Source organism: Scomber scombrus, chromosome 21, assembly GCF_963691925.1.
Source record: "Scomber scombrus chromosome 21, fScoSco1.1, whole genome shotgun sequence".
Classification (NCBI taxonomy): Eukaryota; Metazoa; Chordata; class Actinopteri; order Scombriformes; family Scombridae; genus Scomber; species Scomber scombrus.
This window is the reverse complement of record NC_084990.1, coordinates 17,159,209-17,182,116: the sequence shown is the minus strand read 5'-3', so window position 1 is coordinate 17,182,116 and position 22,908 is coordinate 17,159,209. Positions and strand designations below refer to the sequence as shown.

Here is a 22,908-nt window from a genome sequence, read left to right as displayed (position 1 = left end):
AGTTACTAGAAAAAATTACCCTAAGATTAATTAATAGTGAAAATAATCTTAAATAATCAAAAAAGAAATCTTAGGTTGCATCCTGGGCTTTTGGAAACGATGATCAATAATTTTCATCTTTTTCACGTCAGAAGAAGAAGAAACACTCTTTGGTTCCGCTTTCTTAAATGTGAGACTTTGCTGCATGCCCCTGTTTCATATCATTGTCAATTTTGGGCTCTGGCTTCTAGGGCTTTTTTATTTTATAGACTAAACTATTAGTGAGTGAAATAACTGACACATTAAAAAATGAAAATAATAATTTATTTGTAGTCCTAACTGAAGGTTTGGTATAATGCAGCAAGTTACAAAATCTCTAAGGTTGTGTTCTGAAACAAGCACAAACAAGCCGCCTGTTCTGCATTTCCCCTAATTGGAAAGCAAGAGTGAGAGAAAAAATAATTGCATATATACACATTTGGGAAAACGGTGACATGTTATTCAATTATCACATCGTTACTCTGCCTGTTGTTTGTTCTGTTTTCAGAGATGCTAAATGTGGCAAAATCCAGTGTCAAGGAGGAGCTAACCGCCCAGTAATTGGCACCAATGCTGTTTCCATAGAAACAAATATCCCTCTGCAGGAAGGGGGACGGATACTGTGCCGAGGTACACATGTTTACTTGGGTGATGACATGCCCGACCCTGGCCTGGTCCTGACGGGGACCAAGTGTGGAAATGACATGGTGAGAGTTTGGGCCTGTGATGGTTGAATACAGCCAGTATAGATGCAACACACACATCAATGCAGTGTTCAGCTAACTCATTAGCAGCATTGGAAAATAACTATATGCATTTAAGTTTTCAAGTAGCTGTACATTTTTCCACTTTATGTGACTTTGTATTGTACCTCTTTTACTTAAGTACAATTTTGAATGCAGAACATTCAGAGTATTTTCTCTTTGTTGTATTACTTCTTTTACTTAAGAATTTGAATACACATCAGAACTAAACTGTAAGACTGTGTGAAAATGCAATATGACCCAAAAGCTGGGAAAAAGGAGCGGAAAAAGTGACGAGGAGTGTAATGCCATGACTAAGACATTTTTAAGAGTTTCTTCAGGGTGTGCCCTCTTGTCATTTCAGTCCTGGTCAGCCTGAGAGAGGCATATTAGACGTTCCTCAGACCAGACACTCGACTGACTCTCCATTGTTCAGTCTATTTGGCATCTTCCACTGGTCATCATATTAGCCATTGATCTCCTCAATGATACAGTTACTCCATTTACTCTAATTTATTTCTCTGTAAGCCTCCACCCTTAAGGAGGATCCATCTCCGAACCTCATCTGTCAAGAGTTCTGGCCTTACTTTCTCTGTGCCCAATGCTGCCAGGCTCATCTTCACATCCAGCTTGGATATTTTTGGGTGGGGCAACTTTAAGGAACCCACGGTCCACACCATATCACTTTTTAAAAGCATCTTTAATATATTCTTAAAAAATCCCAGTGCTAACATAATTACTTTTCATGCTATGATGTTTTATAGCTGAAGTGGTTTGTCAGTGTCATTAAAAGAAATAGCAAGCTGGATCTATTGGTTTTATCCCTTAAAAGATTAAAGGCTTTGGATATTACTGAAATGCTCTTTGAGCTCACACTGTCAATTTTTAATGTCTTTGTCTGCTTCAGATGTGTCTGAATCGTCGGTGTCAGAACGTCAGTGTCTTTGGTATGCACGAGTGCTCATCCAAGTGCAGCGGTCGAGGGGTGAGTGCAGCAGCTCTCATCCTATTTCAGTGTTTTGAAGTGCCAATGTGAAAGTTTCTATCTCAAGAGCATTCCCCACCTAGTTTAGTTGTTTACTTATAGTATTTTACAGGTAATATACTCACAATGGCCTCTATAAAGCAGGTAGGGAGCCATTACAATGCCTTGCAATCAATCATTCTGGATGCTGAAAGGTTGAGTCAATTAGATATAATGGCTTCATTTATGTTCAGTTTTTAGTGCCATTCATCATACTTTCAGATGGTTGTCCTTGTCCCAAAACCTGTGTTGAAATCTGAAGTTCAGGCTTTATTTGCCAAACCCAAGGAGTAGTGACACACCGTTTGACTTTGAGCCTACAGCGTGGATAATGGATTTTACTTAAATGCCACCCATCAAACGTCAATGGGTGGTCCTGTTTGATATGAAATATGTGGCTTTGTGGTATTACCCTGAAATTCTCTGGTAGGTGCCTGAAGCTTTAGCTTTGGCTGTTAGAGCCGTTCCTTCATCTAAGCAGCAGAGGAAGCAGTTTTTATTGTCTCTTAAAATGAAACATCTCCAGTTGTTATACAGCCATATTGTTTGTCTTCAATTAAGACATATCTATAAAAACTGTTTGATTCACAAAACAAGAGGATGTTGCTCCTCAAGGAAAGAGGGTACTCCGGCATGCACAGATTAGATCAAGATGTTGCCTTGGAAAGAGGCCCTCACCTGCTCCATATTATCCTGCTAGGGAATCCTCATTCATCTACTCTGCATGACAGGAAGACGAAAGAGAGAGATTATAAAAATGTGGTATAAAGCAAAGTCTGCTTTGGTTTTTATACCAGACATCTTTGCCATGTGGACATTAGCAGTGGTGTCTTGTAGTCTGCTTCTTTTCTCTGTTTAATATCATTGTGAACTAAACATCCTGAGGTCACAGACTGTTACTGGGAATTGTGATTGTTACATTGTTTGCAATTTTTTGGGGGGGGTCAATTATTTTATTATTAATTATGAATCACAAATGGGAATAATCAGTTCCTTCCTGGTGCTTTCACTCAGGTGCATCCAATTTCATAAACTCAGCTGCATATTAAAGAGGTGGAGTATTAGGCAAATCCTCAAATGTAGCATGAAAAAGACATGCTGATGATGCATTTCTGGATCATCTAACAGTTAATTGTCCTTTTGATATGCTGCAGGTATGCAACAACAACAAGAACTGTCACTGCGAGGCTCATTGGGCTCCTCCCTTCTGTGACAAGGCAGGTTTTGGAGGGAGTGTGGACAGTGGCCCCATCAGATTACCAGGTAACTCAACAGTGCATCAAATGGTTAAATTATTGTAGTTAACTTATAGATCTAAGGCATGGAATGATTAAGCATTTCAACACTAATATACAAATGGCGCAACCTGAATCTGAGGAGTTTTTCCTTTGCATAAAACCATAGTTTTTATGGTAGGAAATGCTGGCGTTTTTAGGTTATTTCAGACAGCAAAATGTTAAAAACAGAATGACAAGTGTGCAAAAATGTTGACAGATAGGAGCTAGGCTGGAGCTATGTCAGGATCAGTGCTAGAGGAGACTTATTATTATCTTTATGTTTCTGAGCAGGCAGTGGGAACCTGACAGTTGGCATCCTGGTGGCTCTCCTCACTGTCCTAGGAGCTGGTTTGATCATCTGCATCAAGAGAAAAACTCTACTGGGCCTGCTCTTGACGAGTAAAAAGAATCCAATCGAGAAGCTCAGGTGCTTTTTCCTAATGATTAAATGCTTGGTTTTAAATGCAGCAGATTTTGTGAAAAATCACAACACAGATGCTCGGTGGGAATATTTTTACAACTGGTCACACTGTGAAGCCAATTACTGCGTATAATTTGTTTTGATATACAATTTGGAATGTATTACCTTTGCAACTGATGTTTGATTAATATAATAAAGTGTATAATTAGAGGTATGTAATTTATTTGTGTTCCAGATCAGTAAGCGCTGCAATCAGTGGACCATCCATTCCTAACCAGCCTCAGTCAGCGAGCACAGCATCTCCATCTCGGCCAGCACCGCCTCTACCGCACAGTGCCACTATCTTCAAGGTTACTATATCATTCAGGGACCATTATAAACATACAGACAGAAGCGTTTTACAGCTAGGCAAGACTTTTGTACAATACCCGATCACCAACAGTTGATCCATTTTGCCACATCCTCCCTGGAATGCTGCAGCTGCTGCGATAGCACAAATCATTCTCAGCGGAATTGACGTGTTGTTTTCACACAAATGGGAGCTCATTCAAATCCAATTAAATCATCCCTCTCTATGTGGACATGTGGAGGAGGTTCTGATAATGGAGTCTGTGGTGAGCAATGTGTGCGCGACACTTGAATACATTTTTTGTCATTAACATCTGCCTGTTAACTGTTAAAAGAAAAATATATTTATCTGCGTGTTGCTCACATGAAGAATGTCAATGTGAGAACTTACTTGAGATATAAAGTCATCCTGTTAGTGATAATTGCAAGACAGAGCAGGAGTTTCAGTTTAATGACTTGTGTGGCCACATATCTGTATGTCTTAACTATCCCATTACTGCCTTGACATGCTTTGTAATGGGAAGTGACCCATGATCGATTGAGTTAGGAGCGCAGAAATAGGAGAAGCTGTGTCAGAATTGACATTTGTGCTGCAGGGTGGCACCCGAATGAGGCAAGCTGTTGTGCATTACCATGAAAGTGGTGTTTTCAGTTAGTAGCATGTGGTTTTCATTGGGGCTCAATGGTAAGAAGAGAAAGGATGTAAGGCTGTTTGATGTTAGCACAGTGCAGGTGAGGTCATTTTCCAGTTGTTGGGAGCTGTATTAAACTGCCGCACGAGTGCATATGTGCGTGCCTTTGTATGTGTTACATTGTGTGTTTGAGCTGTGCACATCTGGCCAGGTCTAAATACCAGACAGACTCATATTTTGGCCCTATTCTAGGTCTGATCTGTCTCGGTGGGAGTGTGTGTGGGCTCTGTATTCACCTTTTGAATGAGGCCAGACGGGGGCTTGTAGCACAAACTGGTCTTTCTCTTTGACAGGTTACTTTGAAAGGTCTTGGGGAATAGTGACCAGGTCAGTGGGAGTGTTTGATTTATACATCTTTGACAGCATCAGGAAGATCGGCAGAGGAGGAGGAGGTTAACATGACTGTTTCTGATAGGAAGCAGACGGTTTGTCTTCTGACTTACTCTTCAGGCTCTGTCTTTCATCTCTCTACAGCCTCCGAACCGGGGGCCAGAGGCGACGCTCCCACCGGCCCCCTACCCCTCCCACGGCCTGCGCAGACTACCCCAGTGCCCTCCAGTTCACCTCAGCCACCCTGTCCCTCTGTCTCTCACCCTGTCCCTCTCATCTGGTCCTGGGCAACTGAGACCCCCGATGCCTCCACCTCACCGAGCACCTCCACCTCACATCCACGTTGCACCCAGGGGGGCTTCATTTCGCAGTGCGTCACGTCATAACTCCTGCAGGATGGTCTTGGTGAGCGTGTTCTCTGTTCTCTTTTATTTGATGATGTTCCTCACTGTAATTTCTCCGCTGGACCTAGGGGGCTTTACTCACTGCAATAGCCTTTAATACCCAACATGGGAAATGATGTTGTCACTGCACCTTTAGACTCATGTTGTGATGTTAACCGTTTTCATGGTTCTTTTGTGTCCTATAAAAGTATATGCATGTTGACAGTTATGCACAGTCTCATAAAATAACGAGGTTAACCCGGGAGCTAGCGTCATCCAAGCGAGACTTCAATTCTACAATACAAACCACCACATAAATAATACAAATGGAGCCAGCCTCGAAGAGGAGGGGAGATGAAACAGCTGCTAGAGTGAGCGAGTATGTCCAAATATCACAGGGTGGTAAACTTGCTGCCACTAGTATTCCGTGGAGTTTAGTTATGGCGTTGCAGGCTGTCAGACTTGGAGGAAGAGAAAGCCAGAGGTTCCTTGGGTTAAATCCCTCTCACTCAGTGATTCTCAAAGACTCTTATTTGCCTTTAATCCGGTATGACATGAGACCTGTGGGCAAGTGAGGGAAAGAAAAAAGAGACCCAAAGAGAGTAAGAAATTAGGAAAATAGAAAAAGACAGAGAAGCTACAGATAATGAGTGAAAGAGTCGATTAATTGAACAGAATTGATTTATTTTTTAGGCAGAAACAGAAAGCATCCACTGACTCTATTGTGAACTGAATACATTTTTGTTTTGGACTGTTGGTCACATTATTTAAGCAATTTGAAGATGTCACCTTGGCCTCTGGAAAAAATGTGATGTTAGTTTTAATATTTTCAAGCCTTGTTAAGTAAAACTGTCATTAGTGGCAGTCCTACATGCAAACAAACAAATAAATACCAGGGACAAAACAGCAGAATCAACACACACACAGATGCTTTGCATTACACGCTGAAGATCAGCAATCACTTCAAACCTGAAACTATGACTTCATTTATTTATCATCGTGGTTATATAAAAATGTCCGATTATTTGAACTGTGTGGGCAGTTCAGCAAATTCAAACAAAAAATACGGACAACATTAAGGAGCAGAGAGCAAAATACAGCATGAATGGAAAATAGGTTCCAAAAAAGTTAAAGTGCTTTGCTTTAGAGAATTATTTTTAGAGCCATTTAAAAAACAGCTCCATTTAGTTTCACAAACCTTCATGGTTTCATACACATGTACAACAGGTGAAATGCAAGCGCTCTTGGCGTTGTTTTGACTCGAGGAAGTACATCTTCCCTCTCAGCCGCTTCTATTTAATGTCAAAGTGTGAAACTGATTGTGATTCCTGTTGGCAGCAGACTTCACCGCCAGTATCTTTAGCAGCTGCTTGGCAGCTCGTAGACATTGACAAAGCTCTTTGCTGGGGGCATGGAAGCATTGTCCTATGGGAGGGCTTCACCTGATGGAGCCAGTACGTTTTTAAACAGACCTGTGAGATTTTGGTTCAATTCAAGTTAACCCTAAAATAAACTTTTTGCCTATTAATGACCTTATCAGACAAGCTATTTTCATCATTATGTATTACTACTATACTATACTAGTGTTGTGATATTTTTGGATGGAGCTCGAGCTGACACATTGCTTGACAGTATTGGCTGTCAATATGATGAAGTAGCAGCAGTGCTTCAGCCATGATGTCATGATGATACTTGACCTTATTGATGCAAACAGAAGACATATCCTGCAATAAAGACTTGATTGACAGCATAAAGAATTATAGTTTTCAGTGAAAACATTACATGAATCCATCAACTTTGACAAAGGAGTGATGTTTGGAATCGTCAGACCCAATTCCATGGGTATAGTCTGAGGTTCAGCTGTTTGGCCCCCTCATCTCTGTGATGTTTGAGGAGGCTTCTCTCCAACCAAGGAGACGAGGAGGAAGTGAATGGAGACCAGATGGGGAGTAGGTAGCAGGCCTTTATCATGACCTCAGTCTTCTCGAGAAGATTAAAACCACATGACAGCTCGTCTCTTTTCAAGTTGCACGGGGGGATGCCTGAACAGAGGACACAACTAGTGTGCCTGAGCTATAATTGACTGAGTGTGAGTGCCACCTGGTGGAGATTCACAGTTATTATTTTCATGTATCTGTCCTTTGTCAGGAGTTGGAGAAGCCCAGTCCTCCTCAGAAGCCCCTTCCTGCTGATCCAAGGACCTCTCGTCTGGGGCGGAGTCCCTCTGTGTTGCAGGGCCACACTGTAGTCAAAGGGTCATCTGTTGTTGGTGTCCCTGCACCAATCCCTGGTGTACCCAGACCTGTGCATCCTGTTCGGCACCCCGATAGGTGAATTCTAGCACTCACCAGATTAATTTTAAAACAAATTCAACTCTAGTATCATTCACCGAGACATTATTTTTGCTTTTCTCCCTCCTTCAGACCCAGTCCCAAGCAACCTCCAACACTACCAAAGCCTTGCATAATTGCCAATGTCAAGTACAGCAGCTGAGACTTTGGCCGGAAGGGACATTGTTGTGATAAGACTCTAAAAAATTTGCACTATGAAAACTCTGAGAACCTTAAAAAGATGGTGGCTTCTCTGAGTTTTTGAATCAGGAGATCTGCCGTGTCCCTTTGGTGCTCTGTCTCTGAATGGTGCTACGAGTCTGAGCTCAGGTACATGTAAAGTATTTATATCTGTATTTATTGCCACACAGTGCACTGTGCCAGACACTTTTTCTCACTTTTTCTCTACAACTTAGAATTTTTAATTAGTTGTTTTTCATCAATTTCACATTTTTTGTCATATCAGTTGATCTTTGTCAAGTAGAGTGACGGGAGTTTTTTTTTTTTCTTTTAAAGCCAATCTGTGAAATTGTGATTTGCAAAATTGTTGAAATGAATTGTGTTTTAATGAAGGGAAGCCATTACATTATGGATTTGTTCTGTATACTAAAGGAGGAGTTGAAAAAGAGTATTGTGCAATGACAAATGAGAACAGAGAAAACCTCCAAGAGTAATGCTCACTGTAGCAGCTTTGAGCCTGCCTGACAAGGCAGAAAAACAACACTAACACTCTGCCATGATATTACTGCAACGGGATTGTCAACATGATTACACAACTGAAACATTGTGTGGATATTTGGGGAAGAGGGGCTGGTTTTTTCACAGACAGCTGAAATGTTTCTTCTGCGTTTATATTTCGGGAAGGCAACTGGTTAAATTGTGAAATGTCACTGATTTGCCATTTCCTTTTCATTAACAAGACCCAAGAAACACACTGGAGGGATCCAACCAAGAACTGAGGTTTGAACTCAACATAGATCTAAAATGAGCCAAGATCAAGGAAGCATTCATCCCTCAGAGAGAATAAACTCTGAAAGATTGCTCTGGTAAAGGTCATGTGTATTTTTGAGTATTTCTCTTTATGCCTTTCTGCACCAAGGACTCTGTGTGAAACTCTGTTATTAAATCATGGCATCACTAAGGACATTCTTACAAGCAGTGACTGTAAAGGCTTTCATGGAGGCACTGTGTGGTTTCTGAATCAACAAGTATGTTTTTTTGAGAGGGGAAAGGATAAATTTACTTTTCAAGGACACATTTCTAGATTTCTTTCAGCCACTGAAATGTAGTTTAGTGGTTACTCAGTATATGCTGAGCCACCAATCATCCAAAATGGTGTAGTTATGTGCAGTAGTTATTCATTTTCTATTTTTTGTACCTTTTTACTTTGGCTATTAAGATTAGTATTTTAAAACCAATCTACAAAAACCTACATAAATCAGATGTGGTAATTGAACAGTGTTTTATTATGTTTTGCAGAAGTTTTACTTGATTGCAATGCAGCATAATTATGTACATTCACACTGAGCAACATTTCCTTTAATCACAGTTCTCATTCACAAATATGTAGACTTCAAACTGACATGGACTGAACTTTTGTTACTTTTGATACCGTTCTCTTTTTAATAATGCACTAGTTTTACATTCAATTGCTTTGTTTCCTTTGCTTTCTCAACGCTGTATGTCCATGTAGTAATAGACAGTATTTGTGTTCGGCCACCTGACTGTATGTTATGTCCATATGTTCCTTGTATGTTGTGTTACAGGTGAACACATCTTCATGGAGAATGCTTTTTTATGATGAATGTTTGATACATCATATGTAAAGTAAACACTCAAAGTGTCAGTGTCTGGTCATGGTATTTTGAACACTCAAGCAGTGTTAGTAAAACTGTTTTCAAACACTGAAAGTTATTTTTGTTATTGATTTTGGTGCACCGTACTCATGTTTGTACATCAGCAAGACTGGCATCATGTAAAAAGATTATTATATGAGAGAAGCCTCATATTCATACAATATTACATTTTAAAACCACAATATCTGAGCATCTAAAAAAAGTAACTTTTTTTGTAACGAGCAGCTGACATTTCTTGTTTGTGCCAAATTTCTTTCATGTTTGAGCCAAAAAGCAACCAGAAGATTGAAAACTATAATGTGTGTAATTAAACATTTTACAGCAGTTCTTATTTTCAGAGATTTGGAAGATCTGGCAGCTAAGTTTATTTCAACAGTATGAGACATTGTCTAAAAGCAGTTTACCAGGCAATACAGGTAGGGGACTGTGCTGGAGGCAGGCCTAAAGAGGACAAGTATGTGATTTTAAAAAGATGCTTTAAAAAACCTGTGTGAGGCAAGTCCACAAAAAAGGGTACACTGTTTCACTGATAAGATCTAATAAAAGAATTACAACTCCGGCAGTTTCAGACCAGAAGCAAACACAGCTGGAGTTTATGTGTGAGTCAAGGTTTTATGTTTTACAAATGAAGCCTACAAAAATATTTTATGCTTACATTAAGCAATGTAGGCAGGCTAATATCTGTCTGAAGTGCTCAATATTTGAATTATACTCATTATAAAATCATTTACATTGCCATTTTTTCTCAGTATCGGGGACAATTTCTACAGACAGCAGAGCTGAGACATTGTCTGATGTGATGGTCAAGAGTATAGCTTCACTGACCTTTAGAAAAGTTAAGATAAATGAATCCAGGTCGAATGGCCAAATAGCTCCCCTGTGGAGAAACTGCAGCCTTCTAAAAGTGAATCAATTTGGTGAGTGTGTGAAAGGTGAGTTGAAGTAATCACATCATGTGTTTCACATCCAACAAAAAAGTTAACAATTAAAATTGCACTTACCATTATTTATGGAGGCCCACTGTTGCCATGAAAAGAATCCCACAACTTTTCCCCCACTATATTGAGTAGTATTTTCTCATAATAACATACCTGACAACACTCCTGATTATCGAGGGAGTCTCCCTATTTTTAACCCTTTCTCCCGCTGTGTTCCCGATTTTTTTCCCCATTCATTTCATAATTATAACCAGAGGCATAGGTGAGCATGTGCACATGATGTGTGTCAAGCACCACTGCGCTGAAAATGAAAGGATGGGCTTGTTTGTCTAAATTTACAAGAATTTGCCTGATTTTAAGATACTGGCAAAATCAGATAAACAGTTAGTGGATGGGACACCGTGGGCAAAGCAGTTGAAGACACCGTCTTTCTGCATTTTTATGCTCATTGAACAGATGGTTTGATCAAGTACCTATTTTTACTCATGACAGTTTTTGTTGTATGAAGTGAAGTGAAGGATAACATCCTCCTTACTATAATATACTATCTATATCCATAATTAAAACTGCAAGCAGTGTCGAAGGGCCCTCGCACCCCCCAGTTTTCCCCCCAACTGTAACGCACGCCGTACGTGCACGTTGGTGCGTGCGGCAGTGGCAGGGCTGTCAAAACTGGCATGTAGATGTCTTTGCTCCTGTGCCTTTAATTGAACATTGTGTGATGCGGTTAATGTCTCCACTAGATGGCAAACTAAGACCACAAATGAGTCTGGGTGACTTCTCAGCACAAAGGAATGTGTCACTCATGTACGTGTATGTAGAAGGCGGGGCTTCAACTTTTAATGTTCTAGGGGGCGCTGTAGAGTCATCTTGGCACTGAAAAGGTTGCGCTTATACCAAAAATAATATTCGTGAGTCTTGACGAGTGTGTCCAATTTGGTGAGTTTTAGAGTTTGTCAGTACATACTAAGTGGGAAAAGGCATTAGGGGGCGATACTGAGCTGTTGGGGCAAAATGTTGGGCAAATGTGGAATCAGATGAAAGAATTCATGATTTTAAACCTACGTGGCAGGTTTCATGATTCTGTGAACATCGTAAAGTCCTCAAAGCGGTGTTCGAAAAATGAAAATCGGTGCACGCCACGCCGCGTGGTCAACTTCCTGTTTGGTAAAAAAATTCCACACAATTAATTTCCACATGATCCGATGAGAGCTGTGACATATAGGAATTTCAAGCCGATCCGAGAGGATTTGTGGTCACATGACCCGACGTATGGGGGCGCTATAGAGCCCCCTTACCACGCTTGGGTCCAATCACATTAAATTAAATAAATTTTCACCAGCTGTGACGTGTTTGCAGAATTTTCATGTATGTTCAGGCCACCAAAAATGCGATTCATTTGGCGGCATAAGAACGTGAACAAGAAGAATAATAAGAATCTTGGCAAAAGCAATAGGTCCCTCACTGACTTGTCAGTGCTCGGGCCCTAATTATGAGAATAACCCTCATAATTACAGGATCTTAGTAATTATTATTATATGTAGCTACATATATGAGAGCAAACATTGCTGGTGCTTTTTTTTTTTTGCGGCAGAAGTGGGCTTCCATACAAACTGCATCTACTAGCTACTACTGAGACACTGCACCACCAGCTGAATCTGAAAAACTGCGAACAACTTTAAAAGAGAAATTTACATGAAAAAAAGAAAGATATTAGCATTGGTTGTAACACCCAGAGCTTGTGTGTTGTCACTACTTTGCTATCCCTTGGATAATCAAGCGATTATAACAACCCCATGTTCAGTGGTGAATGTGGAAGCCCTATGCAAATCAAAACACGTGTGAAGCCATGCTGGAGAGAAATTACGCACCGGTGCGCACTGCGCGTCAGCCAGCCCCAAACAGAACAACTTCAAACTTTGAACAGCTTAATAAATATAGTTTTAGAAATTACGAGGCTGAGCAGGGAGCTTCTGTTTATTTCTAATCTTCTCCGTCCAAGGGTGCAAATGTATGATGTTGTATAAACTGGATGGACACGCATGCTTAATCGGTTTTTGAATATTTCCGATTAAAAACTGAATGGACCCGTAGCTGGTGGAACAGAAACCACTTGCGTTATCACTTGGATTAACAAATATACATGTCATGTCGCAGGAGAATAATTCAGCGGAGCCAGACATTTACCCTGAAAATGAAGAATGTCCCGGGGAAGATCCACTTGTCTTTGGAGATGAGCTGGAGTTAAATCAGTTCGATGGATTGCCCTTTTCCTCGCGTTACTATAAATTACTAAAAGAGAGGAAGACTCTGCCAGTGTGGAAGGTCAGGTGCGAATTTGAGGATGCCCTGGTTAACAATCAACTGATTGTTGTGTCTGGGACAGCAAAGACTGGAAGGAGCACACAGGTGAGCCTGCACTTTGAAAAATATTAATGTCTGACTGGGAAATAAGGGGTGTCAAGTCTTTCAGGCAGATTTAATTAAAGGATATTCCACATTCAACTTGAGCTTCTGTTGGTGAATTCAGTTGGACTCCCCTACATGCTTCTGTTAGGATCTAAATAATAGTGCATTTCCCTATACTTTTGGATCAAAATACCAAAGGATAACCCAATTTGCATGACCTGCTGCAGCTGGAATTGCAATGTTGCCATGTGCTCAGTCCAGTCTGTTCAGTCAATAGAAAATTGAGAATTCTGCTCCCCTTGATTTGATTTATATATGACGTAAGTTCTCTGAGTTGTGTTGCCATGTCCAACAATACAGCCTTTCTCTTGAATATTTTTATTTTGACATGTATGGAATTAGAAGTTTATGCAGTCAGTATTCACCATTATGTGAACTGGCTGTCCAGCTCAGCAGATGCTGTTGTGTCCAAGCTTCAGCCTGCCCGCCTGACAGTTAGGCTGCACAAAAGCTCCAGCAGGGTAGGGGACCTCCTGCTGCTAAGCCCTGATCCGCTGGAGCCGCCACATGCTGTCCAAGCAATTTTGCATTTTGAGCGATAATACCATAGGATATCTCCTGTCACTGTTTGTTTTGCTGTGTGCTTAAACAAAAGCTGTTTATACAACCCTGAAAGGATGTTCAGCCATTTAAAACTAAGTTGGTGTGAAAAGAAGATGCTCCGTTGTTTAATGTTTTATGGAGTATTGGTACTCTGAAGCATGTTTTACTGTCAAGACATATAACAACAGTTGAACAACATTCAGTGATTCTTCCCTTTCAGATCCCTCAATGGTGTGCAGAGTTCTGCCTGTCTGCCCAGTACCAGCATGGCATGGTTGTGTGCACACAGACTAACAGGCAGCAGGCTGTAGATCTGGCCTTGCGTGTGGCTGATGAAATGGACGTCAACATAGGCCATGAAGTGGGTTACACCATCACTCTGGAGACGTGCTGCTCCTCTGACACTGTTCTGAGGTCTGTTGACGAGATCTCAATCTGTCTATTTCACAGCCGGCAGCAGCACACTTGAATGACACTTAAATATCATCCACAAGCCATCACTGTCACTCTTAATCTTTTCTTTGTCTGTGTTTCTAACTCATCCATAGAGGCATATTGTTAATGTCACGCACAAACTCCCTTCAAGTATTCTGCCTCAGGATAAAACTGGCGACTTTCAAGTCATAGGCAGTTATGCTTATAGCCCAATATCAAAAAACTGAAATCTACACCAATATCATCATTTAGGATTAAATTGTGAGAGAGGGTTGTTGTTGCACATCCTTTATCCTGTAACTTTATAGTTCTTAGTCTCTATGGTGTATGGAATGTATTTTCATTATTATACCATTTTGATCATAAACATTTCATAATGTAATGAGGATTTTTTTTGGTGAAAGAAAATTGCAACAATTTTGTAAATCAATCTATTGTTTAAATTGACCAAAATGCCAAAACACACAATCATTCCATATTGGATTTGCACTTTTAGTCAAATAAGACAGCATAGTTTATAACATCTTATGCTCTGGGACATTTTTCACACATTTCTGACACATACCTTTCATTTAATCTATTTGTAATTTTATAGAATAATTGATAATGATCAGCCGTTAAATGTCACATTTGACACAATACACTTTGTAAACAATGCCTGTATCCATAATCATGATGTCATGATATGTTATCCTATATGTACCGCATTTTCCCACCATGGACTTGACTTGAAGCAAGCCTGCATAGTATTTGAAAGAAAAAAAACAGGAACATAATCATCTTCTTTTACAATGTGGCTACAGCCTTACTTGGTCTGGTATGATTAGTAGTTTGTGGTGGCTACTGTTGGTAAACTTTGGATAGATTTAGCTGTGTAACAAGTATTACCGAGTCAGTTTGCTGACTTTGACACTTTGAAAGAAAATTTGTTTTTATCCTGTAGGTGCCCCTTGTGGCCACTATTCAGAAGAAAATCTTGCTTTATCATTCCTCTGCTATTAACCTCCCTGATGGCTTTTATCACTTAGGTACTGCACTGACGACATGCTGCTGAGAGAGATGATGTCGGACCCTTTTCTGGAACACTACGGGGTCATTATTATCGACCAGGCCCATGAGAGGACAGTTAGCACTGATATACTGCTGGGTCTCCTGAAGGACATCCTGCTGCAGAGGCCTGAGCTCAGAGTGGTGGTCCTCGCTGTTCCTCCCATGACTGACAAGCTGCTGGGCCACTATGTTGGGGTCCCGCTCATCAGTCTGGAGGACTCGTGTTCTGCTGAAGTGGTCCACAGCAACAGCGGTAACAAGGACTACTTCTACTCAGCGCTGAGACTGGTGCTGGAGATCCATCGTACCAAAGAGGATGGAGATATTGTTGTGTTCTTTGCCTCAGCTGGGGTGAGAGATTTATTGCATTTGTTAAGAGTATTTTCATCCAACCACATATTGCAACTCTAAATCTAATGCCTGAGACTGGTTTAACAAACTTATCTTACTTTGCTTGTAATCTCTTCGGCAGGAGGTTTATTGTGCCCACAGCATCCTCCAGAGAGAGCGTACCAGGCTAGGAGTGGAGCTTGGCCAGATGGTGCCTGTGGTCCTGTGCCCAGGCCAGGGAGGGCTGCTGCCTAGCTTGACCGAACAACCTGACTCCAGGGGGTCAAGAAAGGTTTTCCTCTCTAACCAACAGGGGGAGGATATGTGGTGGGCATCAGAGTCTGTTAACTTTGTCATCGACACAGGAGTCCAGAAAAAAATGGTGAGTGATTTCCAAAAAGACATGTCTTCCTTAAATGAGTAATATTCTGATTTCGAATGGCATGTGTTTGGACTTTGTAGGTGTACAATCCAAGAATAAGAGCTAACTCAGAGGTGCTTCAAACCATTAGTCAGTTCCAGGCAGATGTACGCAAGCGGCTCTCTGGACCAACAGGTATGTCTGACAGTCTGAAAAGGGTCTCAGTTGAAAAAGGTTCCTTTCTGATGTTTTCAAAGTCAATGGTAAAGTCACACACACAAAAACTCTTGATTATAATTATACGAGAGGAAAAACCTTCCAACATCAGTTAATTAAATCACTTCATGCACAACCACAATTAAGTGAATCAGCTTGTTGCTTTCCTGATTATAGCTCACTTTATTTCTTAGGTAAATGTTTTTGCCTATATCCAGAGGACAGCCAGCTTCCTGCAGAGAGATCCCCACAGATCTTGGAGTCTAACATTACATCAACAGTCCTTTTCCTAAAAAGGATGGAGATAGGCGGCCTCGGACAGTGTGATTTTATTGACAGACCAGGTGAAGTAGCCTGCTGGCAGAAATCTTCAAATTACTTTTGCAACATGGTTACAAGAATTTATTTTAGGGTCAGTGGTTCCTACAGACAGCATCACTCTCACACACTAAAACACAGTCAGAGAGGTGTATGTTGAAGGATTTTTTTTTTTTTTTGGCAAGAGTTAGTACAGATGAATATTTGCTCTGTGTAGCTGTTTGGACCCAGTCAGCCATGATTTAGCTGAGCTGACAGGACCGTGCTACTAACCATTGTCTGAGCTTTAACGCACCCTAATATGGAGAGAACAGAACAGGCTAAAAGAGGCCAGCTCATTAATGATTACACAACATGTCGTTAGGGCAGCATCAGACTGGTACAATGAAGAGGAAGTAAAAGCCAAAAGGGCTGAAATATCTATATTCTTGCAGAAGTTATGTGGGATATGAATACCCACTAAGTATAGGATGTTTAATGTCATTAAAGCATTTTTCAAATTATGGTGATAGCATACTTTTGTCTGTGTATAAATGAGACAATTGTAGTTAAAGTCAGTCAAGCCACTTAATTCTGCCACTAAAGTCAGGGAGGGGTGGTTCGTTAAATACATTTTAGTGTAACATCTAGTCAGACTATACAGATTCTTATTTGATTTGTTGAATGTATGAATCAAATACAATTTAATGTTGGTTCATTCCTTGGTGCAGATCCAGAGGGTCTCATGCAGGCCTTGGAGGAGCTGGATTACCTCGCAGCTTTAGATGACGATGGCAATTTGTCTGAGATTGGGATCATAATGTCTGAAATCCCTCTGGACCCTCAGATGGCCAAATCTCTTCTAGCATCCTGCGAGTTCGACTGTGTGAGTGAGATGTTGACGATTGCAGCGATGCTATCAGGTATGTTTGTGCCATGTGTTCATTTTCAGTTTGTAATTCGTTACTGGTACCCTTAATGTCTTTATCTATGATCTGACTGCAGATCCTTAGATTCACCATATGGACTGCTCATCTGTAGAAAGCAGTTTCTCTCAGACACTGAACCAGATGGTCTTTGGTGAGAGTGGCTTGTCTCAGTGCCGTTGACCTGGTTGGTTCTTGTCTTTTAGCGCCAAGCTGCTTCCTGGAGCCACCTGCTGGCATGACACATGAGGCAGTCCAGTGTCACAGAAAGTTCCAGCACCCCGAGGGCGATCACTTCACCCTCATTAACATCTACAATGCCTTCAAACAGAGTCAGAGAGAACAATGTAAGGCGCATGTCAGTGACCATCTACAGCCACAGAGAGAGAACATTTTAAAATATGCTGCAATATAATGTGACACACAGACCCTGATACGTGTTTACCGCAGTTTCTCAATCTATTCTTGACTGTGGCAGCAAAACAAATGAGGGTTTTGGTACATAGCCTAGAATCATCATACCAAGGTATTCATAGAGAACAGTACACACACAGAGGCAATTTCAAAATGCTTTAAAGACTTAAAAAACAGAAGAATCACAGGCAAGATTAAATGAGAATTATGTTAAAATAAGTGTGAGTGTTACACATTGTCACTTTAAATAAAAATATGTATGTTCTATAGGTATATATAGATATACAAGAAGGAAGCCTGATAAGAAGAACAAAAATGATTCACACGAATAATATTCTGGACAAGACTATGCAGCAGGAGCACTTAACACAATCATACATTTTAATGAAGTCTTCTGATTTTCATAAGCAGTTCTTGTGATGTGGAAGATGGTATCTTAGCTTGACATTGAAGATTAAAAAAACAATAATTTTACGGAACGCAATGCTTCCATCCAGTCATTTAGTGTGTTTCACTCCGTAAAAAAAGGCATCAAGGCACTCTTGAGTTTGACAAAGCTTTATTGTATGCAATGTGGTATTTTCCAGACTTCAGTGCTGAAAAGTGGTGCCAGGACTACTACCTAGATCATTCTGCCCTGAAGACCGCTGAGGCCATTAGATCAGAGTTGACTGACACCCTGAATAGGATTGAACTTCCCATATCTGAACCGTCCTTTGGAACCAAGACCAACACCCACAACATCAAAAGAACTCTCCTGGCTGGGTTCTTCATGCAGGTATGTACAACCTGAAAGATATTTGAAACAATTTCCTGGTTTTACTTCAATTTCCCAGCATCTTTTTATAAAAACATTCCACTGTGTTGTCTCACTGCTGCATGTTCCTGTTTGTAGATTGCTCGAGATGTGGATGGATCAGGAAATTACTTCATTCTGACACACAAGCACATGGCCCAGGTGCACCCGTTCTCCAGCTATGGGGCCCAGTCTCACAAACTGGGACTGCCAGAGTGGGTTATGTTCCATGAGTACACACTGTCAGAGAACAACTGCATGAGAACAGTATCTGAAATTTCCCCTCAAGTGTAAGTAAATCTTTTTTTTGTTTTTCTTTTTACATCACTGTCAGATAAGCCATGTTTACAAATAGATTATATTGGAGTTCTTGGGACTTATGTTGTTTTTTACAATATTGATGAGAAAAACATGCTTATTTTTGTTATTACAGTAAGACTGAATCATTTGGGGGTATTTCTATCTTTTTAATCCTCTTGAAATCACTAATGAGGCATAATGGGGAGTTTATGTAAAGTTACTTATAAAATATTAATCATACTATCACTTGTTTGTTTTTGTTTTTTGTCTTTCCAATTCTGTTGTCATTTTAGGTTCATTCAAATGGCACCACTGTACTTCTTCTACAATCTGCCCCCTAGTGAAAGCAAAAACATACTGCAAGACATGCTGGATCCAGACGGATCAAGAAATTGTAAAGAACAAAGAGCTGCACCTGACAGCAGTGACACCGACAGTGGCTGTGCAGCGGTGCCGCAGACTTATGACAGATGTGTAATTCAATGAACCAAAACTATAAATGTGAAAATCTGCACTGTTAATCTGTCGCCACATTGATATGCTTGTAAATTGTGTAGTCAATGAACACCAGACTGTAATATTAACTTGTTACATTGCTTAAAAGCTGATTGATGGGCATGTTGATGTACATGAGCAAAGTGGGTTGACGCCATCATATCTATCCTCACATTGTAATGAAATGAGGATGTTGTCTAATGCGTTGACATGTTGCACAATGTAAAAACACCTGTATGATGTGTGGTCCAATACAGCAGGCATATAGCTGCCTACACACACACTAAAACATTTTTTCCTCTTCACTGAAAAACAAACAGTTTGTCTGGAAATTGCTAGCATACTGACAGCTGGTTAGGTTTTTAGACTGCAATGAGCAGCAGAGGGGATGTCATCTTTTGCTTTAGGTGAAAGGGAGGGAAGGGAAAAAAATCACCTGTGCAAAAAACAAAGAGACAGATTCAGAGATGGTTTAGCCTGTTGATACATAAAGTAAACATGCTGCTAAAGAAGTCACTTGTCATCTGCTTTCTTCTTGTTTGTTATACAAAGCTGTCCTTTTCAGACGTCTTGGTGTTGTTCGTCAGGTTGACATCGTATGTAAGGATCTAGCTTTGAGACTTAAGGTATAAATCAACAGATTCAGAAAGCAGACTTTTGTCAAAGGATGCAAATGTATAATGCATTTATTGATCACCAGTACCAAGAGATGTACATATTAATTGAAAATGCAACAGTAGAACAGTGCTTTAGCAGAAATATCCACCATTCAATTATCTGCTTTTATTTAAAAAATTGTATGGTCTTTTTTTTTTTATATCTACAATGATAATGAACTGTGTAGCAAGTGATAAAGGAAAATATAGACTGGCAGGTTAGTAATTCTCATATGTATGTTGTTAAACAGCTTTACGATTTAGTCATGTGATACAACAGGAGATGACACACTCATCCCTTTACCATCTGTGGAGGCTGGATAACAAGCCCAACCAATCAGCTTTTGCCACTAATACAAAAGTAATCTTAACTTGTCTTAACTGTGTTATACACAAGTCTTTGTAGACAACATGACTAAGTGTTGTATTTCTAATCATATTCACATGATATAACCGTAATGTTTTCCTTCTGTATTGTCTTAACTGAACCAAAAATTTGTAAATCTTTAAAGTTGCTGAAAAAGGAAACTGTCCCTACGCAACAATTACAAAATGTAAGGTTTACAATACTTGCACTACTGTAATTGACAGAGCCATGTATTGAATCATTTCCATGAGCTTGAAGGTCTTCAGTATGTGCATAGGATCTTAGTTTATTATGAGGTTCACACAGTTAGGTATTCTTTCAGTTTGTCCATAATGGTAGGCATTCTGTCTGCTGGGATCAGCATCACTGTCCTGAAAGGCTTCATGGGTACATCGTCGAACGACCACCTTCCACTCAAACAGGAGTCTGCATCCTCCTGGACCGAGTAGTGGAACTTCATGATGGCTTGCTGTAAGGAGAACACAGGAGATTCAAATTTATACTGCACAAGTTTTTTGTACATCAATACAAATGTCCAAATATGTATTGTGAATTATTACGGAACACTTCATTAACATAATTTGACTTTACCTCATAGAAGAATTCCTCCTCTGCATTGACAAATATGTATTCCTCTTTGGGAGGTCCTCCTCTGGCTGGGATAGTCTTGGTTGCCTCCTTGCAGGTCTTGCTGATCATCAGACAGTAGTGGCACTTCCCGCTAGGCTTATTCGTCCTCTGAGCTTCAGTGATTTCTGCCCTGAAGAAAAGAATGCCATTTATTTTTCTGCATACTACATTTGCAAAAGATGTATTTTAGACCATGACCAAGGATGCATTTCATTTTTATACTCAAACCACAGAGACACTACAAATAGTTTGTGTATTCCTATACGAAACCCTATTAGGTCATGTACTGCTTCAAAAACAATGAGAAGTTCATACAAAGGATAGAGGGTCGACGGGTTCATTCACTCCCAGGATACAATACTGTGATAACAACATATAGTTTTGCCCCCTAGTGGCAACACATCATTGCTCTTAAATAACACACTGACAATATCCTCTCACTACCACAAAAAAAGGAAAAATAAAAATGCAGTGTGGCTGCTGCTGTCCTCACAAACAAGCAATAAATAATTCTGGAATTTTCTTCCAGGATACTGTGGCTCAGGTGTACTGAGATGAAACTGATAAGAACTGCTTATTTAATCCAGAGTTACAACATGCATTTTGATTACAAATCTGAATTTGTAATTCATAAAAACATGATTAAGCTAGATTGTACACATGCAGCTGTAATTGCATGTGTAAAACTGCAATAAAGTGCTGCAGTGGTAAGAAAGCACCTTGCTATAAATCAGGTGTTTAAAAAAATGTATATACCATTTGCTAAATTAGAGAGACTACATGAAGTGCTGCATTTCTTGACTCCTTTGTTCCTTTCAAAGCACCTCACATTGTTCTGGCTGATAATGTGATTAACAATATACTTCTCCTTAAAGAGTAACTATTAAAGAGGGCATTAGAAGACATGCTAAACTCACTGGAGCTGTTTGTGCAGTGGAAGGGCAATCTGTGGAGGTACGTTGATGAAGCGCTCACTCAGCAGTAACCCAACAGGCTTGCTGGTGTCATTAAGGATCTGCTCCAGCTGTTCCATCGTGCTGTGAGTGGATGTCTTCTCACACTGATCCACGAGCAGATCCTTCACCTCCTCCACACACTGCACACCCTGCAAACAGCAGCACACACACACTGAAACATTAACCTATCTGCTGTCATGTGTATAAATGTACTTATATATTACAAGTGAGTGTATACAGTTGATATTCAGTGTGTGTCACCTTTCTTTCTGTCAGATTGAGCATAGTGATGAAGCCAAACACTTCATCTGGATCATCATCATCACTGTCCTCTGGCACCTCAGCTTGCTGGAGCAAAAGAAAAGTCAACATTTTATAGAATTGAAGCTGCTGAAAAATACTCTTAAGTACATGATGAGTGGATTAACCTTTTCAGTAACTCACCCTGATGACGCTTCCAATGTGATTCTGCTGAATGATGAGATCTGTGATCTCTGATGTATTTACGTGAGCCTTCAGAAACAGCTGCACACAAACAAACCAGAAGTGGCATCAAAATGAAGCACAGCTGCCACTTAGCAAATAACTTGAGGTTCAGTTAATGCAAAAATATGAATTCTGTCCCCAAACCTGTTGTAAGAGTTTCTTGATGCCATTGAAGTCGTTGACAGCAATGTTGTGGGCTTCGAAGTCCACCATTACTTCCTGAATGTAAAACAATATCACAATAAACAGTTAACAGCTGAAACCTGCAGTACTTTATTACTTTAATCAATTAGCCAGTTATATCATGTACTTTTTGAGTGAATCGGTCATTCAGGTTGTGCATTGTAAAACTGCTGAACTTACAGCCAAGTTATCATGGAAAAGACTATTGTTATACTTCTTGTATTCTGGGCCAATTATCTAACGTTATTTTTTATTAATCCTGTTTATGTGGCTTCCAATTATCTGCTATTACCTTTTAGTCGACAGTTGGGTTAGCTGGCTAACTAGCAAGCTAACGAGGCCATGCACACTATCAAAGACTAGTCTGTTGTTTTACCTCATTTATCTCCTCTTCCGATGCCTCGCTATCCTCCTCCCCAGAATCGCCATCATCCTCCGGGTTTTCATCGGAGCTGTTTTCACTTTCCTCGGGATTTTCACCTAAACCAACAGCTCTCCTCTTAGCGGATGAAGCCATGCTTGCAAACATGCAACACGCATGCCAACTTAAGTGGGCGGGGGGAAAAGGTTAAAGTCGAGGCAAGGTGAGGAAACTTGACCACTGTAGCCGCCATTACGGCTCAAAATGTACGAGACAT

At 40.3% G+C, this 22,908-nt stretch overlaps 3 protein-coding genes across 3 annotated transcripts in view; 2 read left to right on the top strand and 1 right to left on the bottom strand.

Moving 5' to 3' along the window:
* The window catches only part of LOC134003446 (disintegrin and metalloproteinase domain-containing protein 12-like), a 71,203-nt gene extending 63,474 nt beyond the window's left edge, over window positions 1–7,729 (top strand). The window contains exons 16-23 of the mRNA XM_062442656.1: window positions 527–725; window positions 1,669–1,746; window positions 2,940–3,048; window positions 3,354–3,489; window positions 3,719–3,833; window positions 4,998–5,258; window positions 7,385–7,566; window positions 7,660–7,729. Coding sequence (XP_062298640.1) covers window positions 527–725; window positions 1,669–1,746; window positions 2,940–3,048; window positions 3,354–3,489; window positions 3,719–3,833; window positions 4,998–5,258; window positions 7,385–7,566; window positions 7,660–7,729 — 1,150 coding nt within the window. The remainder of the gene's footprint in view (window positions 1–526; window positions 726–1,668; window positions 1,747–2,939; window positions 3,049–3,353; window positions 3,490–3,718; window positions 3,834–4,997; window positions 5,259–7,384; window positions 7,567–7,659) is intronic.
* A 4,779-nt stretch (window positions 7,730–12,508) lies between these two features.
* dhx32a (DEAH (Asp-Glu-Ala-His) box polypeptide 32a) lies at window positions 12,509–18,983 on the top strand. The gene is made up of 11 exons (XM_062442839.1): window positions 12,509–12,769; window positions 13,593–13,786; window positions 14,836–15,208; window positions 15,330–15,569; window positions 15,650–15,743; window positions 15,959–16,108; window positions 16,793–16,984; window positions 17,194–17,334; window positions 17,989–18,179; window positions 18,297–18,487; window positions 18,791–18,983. The coding sequence occupies exons 1-11, from the start codon at window positions 12,509–12,511 to the stop codon at window positions 18,981–18,983; spliced, it is 2,220 nt and encodes a 739-aa protein (XP_062298823.1).
* Window positions 18,984–19,647: 664 nt separating this feature from the next.
* Window positions 19,648–22,816, bottom strand: bccip (BRCA2 and CDKN1A interacting protein). Its single transcript, XM_062442427.1, has 7 exons — window positions 22,647–22,816; window positions 22,232–22,306; window positions 22,046–22,126; window positions 21,863–21,949; window positions 21,563–21,750; window positions 20,607–20,775; window positions 19,648–20,484 (listed from the first exon to the last, which is right to left on the bottom strand). The coding sequence occupies exons 1-7, from the start codon at window positions 22,797–22,799 to the stop codon at window positions 20,314–20,316; spliced, it is 924 nt and encodes a 307-aa protein (XP_062298411.1). The 5' UTR covers window positions 22,800–22,816; the 3' UTR covers window positions 19,648–20,313.
* Between the last annotated feature and the right edge of the window lie 92 nt (window positions 22,817–22,908).